Source organism: Arachis hypogaea, chromosome 12, assembly GCF_003086295.3.
Source record: "Arachis hypogaea cultivar Tifrunner chromosome 12, arahy.Tifrunner.gnm2.J5K5, whole genome shotgun sequence".
Classification (NCBI taxonomy): Eukaryota; Viridiplantae; Streptophyta; class Magnoliopsida; order Fabales; family Fabaceae; genus Arachis; species Arachis hypogaea.
The window spans coordinates 114059936-114070755 of record NC_092047.1 but is presented as its reverse complement, the minus strand read 5'-3'; the positions used below and the strand labels follow the sequence as shown (position 1 = coordinate 114070755).

The following is a 10820-nucleotide window of genomic DNA, read 5'->3' as shown; positions in this document are numbered from 1 at the left end:
AATCAATCTCAACGGTTAGCTTATCTGTCTCAACCCCACAAATCTGAACCGTTAAATCAATGGAAATGTTCGAACTTTAAGCACTTCAAGCTCTGATATGCACCCCTAAAACTCGCATCTAGCTTCATTTGAGCGTTTATGCTATAAAGTTTGATTTTTGAATTGTGGGGTGTTTTGTTTTCTGATGTATTGTGCTAGCTTGTGTTTGTCTTCTTCTGTTGTAAGAGCTTCAGTGCTATATATTATATTATATGGTTTGGATTTGCTTCAAAATTTGATCACTCATCACTTTGGAGCGTTTTGCTTCTGTTCCTCAGCTTATTATGAGACAGGACTGAAGCAGCTTCTGAAACTCTGAAGAAACTGTTTCCAAGTAGCTCATAGCCTGATCAATGATTTTGGAAGCATTGGAAGAGTTTAATGCTGTTGCATAGTGTTCAAAAAACAAAGTGTTTTCTGTTTTTGTGTGTGTGAAGTTTGAAGTTTAAGTTACAGAAGAAGCTTGCTTTCTTTGTTACTCATTCTTAAAGGTTGGTCCTTCAAGTTCAAGTGTGTTCTATTTTACATTGTTGCATCTTTGCTTTGATCTTCTACTTAAGGATGAAAAAAGAAGAAGAAAAAGAAATAACTAAGTTCTGTGCTTTTTCTTCCTCCTTTTCCTTTTCCTCTTAATAATTATATTTTGATGAGGTTAAGGTTTTTATCTTTTGCTCAAGCTACATGTTATGGAATCTTTCTAATTACTTTGTCTTTTGGGCTTACAGAAACAGTGAGGAACAAGATTGATAGCTCTAAACAGGAAAAAGAAAAGTCCTTTGAATAGTTTGAGAGCAAGTCAACAAGTTGAGTTAAGGTATTGTATATATTTATTTGTTTTTAATTTAAATTTACATTAATTGAAATTCATTCTTTTGTTTTTTTTTTTTTAAATCTCATCAACATTTTTTATTCCCTTACTTGTTAACATTAATAATAGTCAGTGATCATTGATTGGACATGCTTGTGTTGTATACAACTTGTAGATAGAGACTTGTGTCTTCCCTTTAAAGTGAAGCTTCTCCCTTTCTCATATTTCATTAACCCCTTTTATTATGAGGACAAAGTTGGAAAATCACATCTAAGGATTCTACTTCCCTTTTTGAAATTGGACTCCTTGACTGTTGATATGAGTTGGAAATTAACCTCACAACACTCACTCATGCACTTAATTTTGGGATAAATTCTTATAATGCTTTTGAAAAATATTTAAAAGATATTTAATTAATACTAATGTTAATTTGTATTGTTAAAATGTTAATCAAGATCATTTTCATGCAAGAATTCAATTTCTCCAACTTTGTGTTGCTCTTTGTACCTACCAACCCCTTGATGCTGAGTAAAGTTAAGAGATATTATTTTTCCCCTCTAGTGACCAATATGCCCCTAGCGAGGACACCTTATTACATTTGTGCCACTTTCCAAGTTGGTCTCTTAGGCCTAACATATTAGTAGATTTGCACACTCAAATTAATATTTAATAATCCCCACCGACTCCCTCTTAATTGGACAGCATTCTTAGCAGATAAATGTCCAATTACTTCATTTTCATTAGCAACCATATATCTAACCATAGCATTTATTGCACTTATTAGAAAAATCCAATATCCAATAGACTACTAATACAATACAATACACTAACTTGTTTATATAATTTCCAAAGGGGCATTAAATGATCACTTTGCTAAAGTAACAAGAATAGTGGGGTATCTTTAGGTACTTCATCTTTGATAGGGAGGGTCATGCTTTTAGTAAACAAGTTTTTTGTCTGTGATCATCAAGATTCTTCATACTATTCAATATTCATGTTGGTCTAATCTCTCTTTCTTTTTGTTTTTCTTAATTATTTGTTTATTTTGTTAGAGAATTTTCTATTGGAGTCTTGATTTATAATTTTAAGGATTTTATGATTGCAACTGCTCCACCTCCTTTTGATTTTTTTTTTCTTTTCTGTGATATTATCATTGCATTCTCTTTTTCTCCTATGCAAAAAATTGTATCTTGGTCATTTCTTTGAGCTTAGTTTTTCTCCTTTTCTTTTCTTTTCCAGTTCTTGGTGATCAATCATCAAATTCTACATCATGGTGGAAGATTATGGTGCTGCTGCTGCATCATTTGATGCTAGTTCAACAGAAGAATGGTTGCTTCATGCACAAAAGCTTGTTCCTGCAGCAATGTCTAAAGCAAAAGAGGTTAAAGTTTTCCCAGTCAAGTGGAAGATGATTATCTCGAAATTGGAGCAGATTCCGTCGCGTTTATCGGACTTGTCGAGCCACCCTTGCTTCTCCAAGAATGCTCTCTGCAAGGAGCAATTGCAGTCAGTTTCCAAGTCACTCGAAGAAGCTATCGAATTGGCCGAGCTTTGTTTGAAGGAGAAGTATGAAGGTAAGCTTCGGATGCAGAGTGATCTCGACGCTTTAGCTGGGAAACTCGATTTAAATTTGAAAGATTGCAGCTTGCTCATCAAAACCGGTGTGCTAGGAGAGGCTACTCTGCCTTTGATGGTGTCTGGTTCTGTTCAAGACTCTGATGTAGATTTTGCATCCATTAAGGAATTACTTGCAAGGCTTCAGATAGGTAACTTGGAAGCCAAGCAAAGAGCATTGGAGAAGCTCTATGATGTGATGAAAGAAGATGAGAAGAATGTTTTGGCTGTTCTTGGGAGAAGCAATGTTGCTGCATTGGTTCAATTGCTTACAGCAACATCTCCAAGGATTAGGGAAAAGGCTGCTACTGTGATATGTATTCTTGTGGAATCTGGTAGTTGCGAAAATTGGCTAGTTTCTGAAGGAGTTCTGCCACCCCTAATTCGGCTCGTTGAATCCGGTAGTGCTGCAGGGAAAGAGAAGGCCACGGTTTCTCTTCAGAGGCTGTCAATGTCGGCCGAAACCACCCGTGCAATTGTTGGACACGGTGCTGTTCGGCCGTTAATTGAGGTTTGCCAAACAGGGGACTCTGTTTCTCAGGCTGCAGCCGCTTGTGCTTTGAAGAATGCGTCGTCCGTGCCGGATGTGAGGCAGGTTTTGGCTGAAGAAGGCATTGTGAAAGTGATGATTGAGCTCCTTAGCTCTGGAATTTTGTTGGGAACGAAAGAGTATGCGGCCGAGTGCTTGCAGAATCTAACAGCGAGCAACGAGAATCTAAGAAGATCTGTCATAGCAGAAGGTGGTTTCAGCAATCTCCTGGCCTATCTTGATGGCCCTCTTCCTCAAGAATCCGCGGTCGCAGCCCTGAGGAATTTGGTTGGTTCTGTTTCTGAGGATGTTCTGGATTCCCTCGGCTTGCTTCCTCGATTGGTTCACGTGCTTAAGTCGGGTTCCTTGGGAGCCAAGCAAGCTGCAGCCTCTGTCATTTGCCGGATTTGTGGCCCGGTTGAGATGAAAAAAATGATCGGCGAAGCCGGCTGCATACCTCTTCTGATAAATTTGCTTGAGGCTAAAGCAAATAGTGCTAGAGAAGCTGCATCACAAGCAATTTCGAGCTTGATGGTTCTGTCTGCGAATCGAAGAGAGGTTAAGAAGGATGATAAGATTGTGGTGCCAAGTTTGGTTCAGTTGCTTGATCCAAATCCACAGAACACTGCAAAGAAATATGCAGTTTCATGCCTTGCATCATTGTCTTCTTGCAAGAAATGTAAGAAGCTTATGATTTCTTATGGAGCAATAGGGTATCTCAAGAAGCTTAGTGAGATGGAGATTCCTGGATCTAAGAAGCTTCTAGAGAGATTGGAAAGAGGAAAACTCAGAAGCTTGTTTAGCAGAAAATAAGACTAAACATTATTATTATTATTATTGCAACTTTTATTTCTCTGTTTTTGTTAATTTTTGTTTCATTGTCTGTATGAAACAAGTGGTAGCTTAGGGAAGTGTAATGTAAGCAGTGTTTTATATTTTATTGTATTTAATGTTTCTGTCTTTTTGTACACTCTTTTCCTCTCTTTAATTTGTCTCATGTTTTCATTTCATTACTTGGCTCTTCATATGAATGTTTCATTTAATCTTAGATAAAACTTGGATTCTGCACATAGAGAAGAAGAAAAATTAACTTTGAACAAGTGTTAAGTAGAATCTTTGACCTATTTTGCTATTATTTTGAACTTCTAGTTATAGTTAAAGTGTGAAAAGTTTATAAGAATGAGTATTTATTTGATGAAATCATCAATTAATTATATATCTAAGGAATTGTCACCATCCAGCACCTATGTATTTTTATGTAATAATTCTTACTTTTAAAAAATACCTAATCCCATATTCTTTAAAAGTTTATAATTATTTTATTTTATTTTTACAAATTTCTGAGTGTGATGAACACTGGTGTTTCCATCATTTTTGTTATCAGATTCTAAATAACAACTTTATACACTTCATGTAAATTATTAAATTTTAAGTCAGATTAACAAATTGCAAAAACACTAATGTTAACAGCACTATAACTTTAATATGTCTAGTAAACAAATAATGCTACCAAGATCATTGCTTGCCACCCTTTTGATTAATAAAAAAAGAAAAGTACTTTATTCTGAGATTATTTGTGATGATATATCCTTTGACACCTACTTCTAATTAGCTTTTTCTCCTTTTTCTAATTATTTTTTATTTTTTATTTTAGGAGTGCAACTATAGATTAAGTCTTAACATTTAATATGTTTATTTATTTATTTATTTATTTTGAAATATAAACTGTGTAGAGCCAAATTTCACATCTTAGATTTCGGTTAAGAAATGTTACTCAATATCATACATCATTTAAGAATAGATATTAATAATTGGTTGAAGTTTTCACACTTCTTCCACCACAATTTTTTTATGAATTTAATTTTGATAAAATGTAAAGCGTTTTATACAGTCGTGTAATCATATATATTCTTTTGGATGATTATTCATACTATCAATATAAAAGATAGTTATTTTTAATGATGTGACATTACGTAATTAAATGCACATGTAAAATTATTTTACACTGGTAGTACATTAAAAATTAAATTCTTTCTTTATATGCTAAACAACTTTTTAACTTATCAAATGTTCTGAAATTGCTTCTAAAAGTTTGCCATTTTCCTAGTTATCTTTATGACTTTTTGTCTTAGTTTTATTTTTTTCTTTTTCTCCTTAAAATCATTGTAGTAGTGCTTTGCACCACTTGGACTTGCATTAGTGTGACAAAACAATCATAATGGCATGTGAGTTGTAAGATATATGTTTTACTAATTAATTATAAATTATAATGCATGCATGGTGTGTTCAATTCCAACCCCACAATGACTTCATCACTTTGGGAACATGTTTTCTACTTCACTATGTATATAGCCATTTGCACCTCACTATCACAAATGTGAAACCAGCATTGCTTGCATTATACACGTAATAAGTGGTGTATCTTTAGTAATATTTCACAAATTAAACATTATGTTTCAGTGAATAAGTGCACTTAGGTTTCATTTATTTCAAAGGACAGAATACTGACACATAAATATAGAAATATAAAATTATATTTGATAGTAAAACATAAATAAAAATATTATATCTTAAAATATTAAATTAATATATTTTGTATTTTTTATTTAAAAAAATATAAATGTTAGACGAAAAACATATTTATCTTTTTATTTGTTTATAGTATTATTATTATTATTATTATCAAATTTTAATAATTATATTTTTTATTTTATATTTTGTGTGAAAAAAATAAAAACGTAAATTTAACTTTCAATTATTTATTTTATCTTCTATTCAGTTTATTTTTAAATAAAATATAAAATACTAATTTTATATTTTTGTTTTTATGTCATATTTTCGGTGTCTTATTTTATTTTTAAAATCAAACACAACGTTATTGTTTATTGTTTAGTGATAGTTTTTTCATTTGACCTAAGACCTAACATAGTTGATAGCTATTTGAGTTTATAGATTAGTCATTTGATCCATAACTGATTTTGGGTTTAAAAAAAAGTAGTATTATTTAAAAAATGATTTAATCAGCAAACTAATAGAAAGAAAATGAGAATATATATATTATTCTAAGAATGAAACAATATTCCTTACTAAAACTTTGAACCTAATAATGTGAATGAATTTGAAGTACCTATGTATCAGGGGTTTCATCTTCATCCTACTTCTTCTTTCATCACCAAATCAAATTAGTTAACTAAAATAAGAATAAAAATGACATGATTAAAGTCTTCACCTGGTTATGCTTTTGAAGATGTACTGCGTTATCTCAAAATGATAATGATGCAAAAGTAATACTTGTGAGTTGTGACATGAAATTGAAAGTTATACTTATGTATTGAGTTTATGACATTAAAGTTAGTATGTAAAATATTTTCAATGTGATAAATTTAAGGCTAATAGCTATATTTTTTTTACTATTTCAATTTTCAAGTGAGTTGATAAAATAGACACTTTTATGAATATATTTAATTTTAATACGTGGTTAGTATAAAATATTTTGTACAATTGTACAATTACATTTATTTTTTTAAATGGCTATTTACATCTTCATATAATTAATAAAAATAATATTTTTTTATGTGATGTTATATAATTAAATATACGTATAAAATTATTTTAATAAATTCAAATAAAATAATATTATTTACTTTTAAATGGAGAAAATAAATACTAAAAATATATAATAATTTTCACAAGTTTTACAAAGGCAACTAATTATGTTTATTGCATAAATAAAATTAATTAATTTTTAAATTTATTATTTAAAAGTTATTTAAATATAGAAATTTAATTGAATAATTGTATCCCGTTGGATCTCCTTTGGTTTCCGAACAATTAGTTGAAATTGAACGAGCCACAAATAATTAAAATTTGTTCACTTCTGGGGTTCATAGTTCAAAGGATCACATCGCAATCACCGAACCGTAGATCCTCCATAACCTGAGACAAAGCCATTTTCATTTCTTTTTTTTTTTTTCTATTATTATTATTATTTTTACATGAACAACAAGAACCAAACAAGGCCTTAACTACTCTTTGTATATATCACACACGCAGCACTTCTTTCGCTACCTTCTCTTTCTCCGTCTCTCTTTCTCTCTTTGATCCTTTGGACTTGTTGTTTGAAGGTACATTAAAATTTCCAATCTTCCTTTGTTATGGTTTGCGATTTTGCAGATTTTCATGTTGTTATATGGTTCTTGTGAGCCTGCTTGTTTCATATACAATAATATAATATCAAATGGATTCTTCAATTTCTATGATTCATTGGTTTAGCTTAATGTTTGTTGTGCATGAAGGAATGAATGAATGAATGAATAAAATATATTGTTTTGGAATCATGAAATTTTGTGATCCTCATTGGCATATTAAATGTTTGAAGATATTCCACACTGAAAGATGGTTAATTGGATAATGTGAATACTGAATGGATATAGCTCGCTTGATTTTTGTTTTTCCTTGTTGGGTAGAGAAACTTGAATTATGATTTGATTCTCGTGAATTTTGCTCATTAGATTCAAAGTTTTGGTGTAGAGAGAAGGGTTTAAATTAGCAAAAGTTAGTTATCAGAGTTAGGTTTGGATGCATGAGGAGGGTTATTTACACGTTGGAATATGTTGGTGAGGCCTCTTTGGAGTAAGATTAGCAAAGACAAAATGCCACTTATTGTTATTGATCTCATTCAGTCTTGGAACCAAAATTCTCTGGGGAAAGAAAAAGGGATTATCAAACAAAAACTATTGATGTGATGAGTTTTTGATCAAGTACTCATTCGATAACAGAACCAGGATTGGAGCTTCTAAAATTTAAATTTTCTGAGTGAGGTCTTCCTCTTACTGCTATGGAATACGAAGGTTGTGTGCATGAATCAGGTTGGATCAGGTTTAGATTGTAAAGCCAAAAGCATATTAGGGAGCTTGGGCAAAATGGCATGTCATGGCCTATTATCTCAGTTTGGTGTTAAAACAAGGATTTAGATTAGGATGTTTATGTTTGCTAGCAGAATATCAGTGGAGACTGCAACGAGAATATGGATAAGGGGGAAGATAGTCCATATTACAAAAATGATGCAAGATAGTTCACTTTAGGAGAATATGGATATTGCCAATTGGTTTTGATTGAAATTTTTCCTTTTGGTGTAAAATGATGCATGTAATGATCTTATCTAGTGAGACACAGGGCTTGCTGTATTTAGAATTTGAAATTCTTTCCTCTTAACTATATTAGGGTGTAATGGATTTTGGTGGAGGGGTTTGTGGAACTGTTAACTTCCTAATTCACTTGATCAAACGGCATAATTTGAGAATAAATATGTGCTTATTCATTTTCTTTTAAATCTCTGCTAAATAACATACATATATAGTTGTTGAGTCTAACAACTTACTAAAGAGCCACTTTAGCACATTGCCACAAAATGTAAAATTTCATAATTCATAGATATAAAAATGTGTCATCTTCAGTCACTGTTGAATAATTATGAATACCACCTTTTGCTCTCCAGCCATCGTTCTCCTTATTAGTTGAGATGAGTTAGTTTGCTGTGGTTTTGTTACACAGCTGCTACTACGATAGAAAATGAGTACCTTGGATGCAACTAGGGCAGAACTGGCTCTGTTAATTTTGTATTTGAACAAGGCTGAAGCGAGGGACAAGATATGCAGGGCTATACAATATGGCGCCAAGTTTGTGAGTGCTGGACAACCTGGTCCTGCCCAGAATGTAGACAAAACAACTAGCTTGGCACGGAAAGTTTTCCGTCTACTAAAGGTTGGGATATGTTCATGTGTAATTTCAGATATGATTTCAAGTTCATATATTTTTTCTTTCCTCCTTAATATGATTTCTCATTATTTATGTATATCTTTGGGCTCATATCTTAAGGACAGAATTTAAAAATAATGACTGAAAATAAGTCTTAGAAACATTTTTCTGTTTAGAAATAGACCTGCTCTGAAGGAAATTCTGGCTCAGAAAAGATGTTGCAAAATAATTAATTTAAAGATTTTCTTTGTAGACATTGCCTGTTATACTTATACCCCTCTATTTTCCCTGAGATACTTATTACCTCTCATGATTTTGCAACCTGCAATATGCAGTTTGTCAATGGCCTGCATTCTCTGATCAGTCCCACCCCAAAGGATGCTCCTATCCACCTAACTCTGTTAGGAAAGGTATGAGTTTCCAAGTCATCAACCTTTCTTGATCAATCTTTCTATTATGTATTCTTTCTAATATCTTCCTCGATGTTTTATTTTATTTTATTTTTCAGTCCAAGGATGCGTTAGTTGCGATGTTCTTGTTTCTTGATCAATTCGTTTGGCTTGGCAGAACAGGCATTTACGAGGTAGGGAGTATGCCTTTTCTTAAGCATCGTTTTTCTGGTTGGTTTTCTTGTTCTGTGAGAATTCCATCTATAAGTGTATAATAATTTATTGTCGAAATACAGAATAAAGAACGCACGGAACTAATTGCCCGGCTATCCATGTACTGTTGGCTTGGTTCCACGGTATGCACCAGCTTGGTCGAGGTTCGTTTTTGCCTTTCCCTTCTCATTGGTGCTAGCACACACGTATATGCATTAATGATGGTCCTTAGCTCTACTTTTATCTATTATCTGACATGTTAACTCACCAGCTTGGGGAGCTTGGAAGACTTTCCGAATCAATGAAGAAGTTAGAGGCAGAACTCAAGAACAAGAATAAATATGAAGTAGGTCGCTCGGGTTTGTGCATATAATCTTCTAAGTTTCAGTTTCTTGGCATGCGTTGTTGCGAACTGTTACTGTATTTCTCTAGTATCATTGTATACTTATGTGAAGCCATTTTCTGGGGTTGCAGAATGAGCAATACCGTGCTAAACTTAAAAAGTCAAATGAGAGGACTGTAGCACTTGTCAAAGCAGGCTTGGATACTCTGGTAGCAATTGGATTGCTCCAATTGGCACCAAACAAAATCACTCCGAGAGTCACCGGAGCCTTTGGATTTATTACATCTATAATAACTTGCTATCAGGTTCCTGCTAGTAACATTATAGTTCACTTGCCTGATTTGCTTGAGTGTCTTGAATTTCCTTTGAAGTTGTCTTTGTGTGTTCAGTATATATGTATATATGCACATGTTTTCTACATAGGCATGCACAACTAACAACCAATGACAAAAAATTAGATACAAAGGCTACCCTCTTGATCATTTTTCTCAAGAGATGCAAGGAACTGCCTTAACAATTTTTAGGGAATCAATTCAGAATGTGCATGAAACTTTGGTGGAGTTTATATAAGGGTTTTACTAATGAACAATGATTACCTTAGAAGGGCTTGTTAAGGTTTCAAAAATGGGAAGTTTTGTATTGACGGCATTGAAACTATGAAAACTTGCCTTAGAACACTTGATAACAAAATCCTTTATATTATATCATACATATTGAAAAGAATGCATGTCATATATATATTGGGGTCGCAATTACGTTTGAGGATCATTGATTGACAAGGGTATGTTGTTGGTACAATGCAGTTGCTTCCTGCCCCAGTGAAGCCCAAATCAACATGAAGATGGAAGAACACACACTCACACTCAGCTGTTTCATTGTTGTTAATAATAGCTGTATGAATTTTGTTAGAAAATGTTGGTGAGAAAAATTGAAAAAAATTGCAAACTACTAACCTTTTTGTTAGATGTCATCATAATTGGTGCCAATGTTGTCACAATAAAGTGTTTTTCATTGTAGAAGACAATAATATCTGTTATCCTAATGCCTACAAATTAATTGGCATGAGGACTTAGATTGATTTTTGGATGGGGTTTCCAACAAATTGAAGGGAAAAATATTTACCTGATA

The 10820-nt window shown here is 32.7% G+C and overlaps 2 protein-coding genes across 6 annotated transcripts; both read left to right on the top strand.

Annotated features, from left to right (window-relative positions):
• On the top strand, nucleotides 1-4000 carry LOC112728426 (uncharacterized). Of its 4 annotated transcripts, none has more exons than XM_025778551.3 (3): nucleotides 1-530; nucleotides 765-853; nucleotides 2087-4000. In XM_025778551.3, the coding sequence occupies exon 3, from the start codon at nucleotides 2118-2120 to the stop codon at nucleotides 3801-3803; it is 1686 nt and encodes a 561-aa protein (XP_025634336.1). In that variant the 5' UTR covers nucleotides 1-530; nucleotides 765-853; nucleotides 2087-2117; the 3' UTR covers nucleotides 3804-4000. The 4 variants fall into 4 exon arrangements, with proteins under 4 accessions (XP_025634336.1, XP_072065935.1, XP_025634335.1 ...); XM_072209834.1 differs by having other exon boundaries at nucleotides 157-632; XM_025778550.2 differs by lacking the exons at nucleotides 1-530; nucleotides 765-853 and adding an exon at nucleotides 1544-1843.
• Nucleotides 4001-6815: 2815 nt separating this feature from the next.
• On the top strand, nucleotides 6816-10820 carry LOC112728425 (peroxisomal membrane protein 11C). 2 transcript variants are annotated; one of them, XM_072209833.1, is made up of 8 exons: nucleotides 6816-7114; nucleotides 8544-8753; nucleotides 9083-9157; nucleotides 9256-9330; nucleotides 9433-9513; nucleotides 9621-9695; nucleotides 9824-9997; nucleotides 10496-10820. In XM_072209833.1, exons 2-8 carry the CDS (start codon nucleotides 8562-8564, stop codon nucleotides 10529-10531), a joined length of 708 nt encoding a protein of 235 aa, XP_072065934.1. In that variant the 5' UTR covers nucleotides 6816-7114; nucleotides 8544-8561; the 3' UTR covers nucleotides 10532-10820. The 2 variants fall into 2 exon arrangements, with proteins under 2 accessions (XP_072065934.1, XP_025634334.1); XM_025778549.3 differs by having other exon boundaries at nucleotides 6975-7114; nucleotides 8488-8753.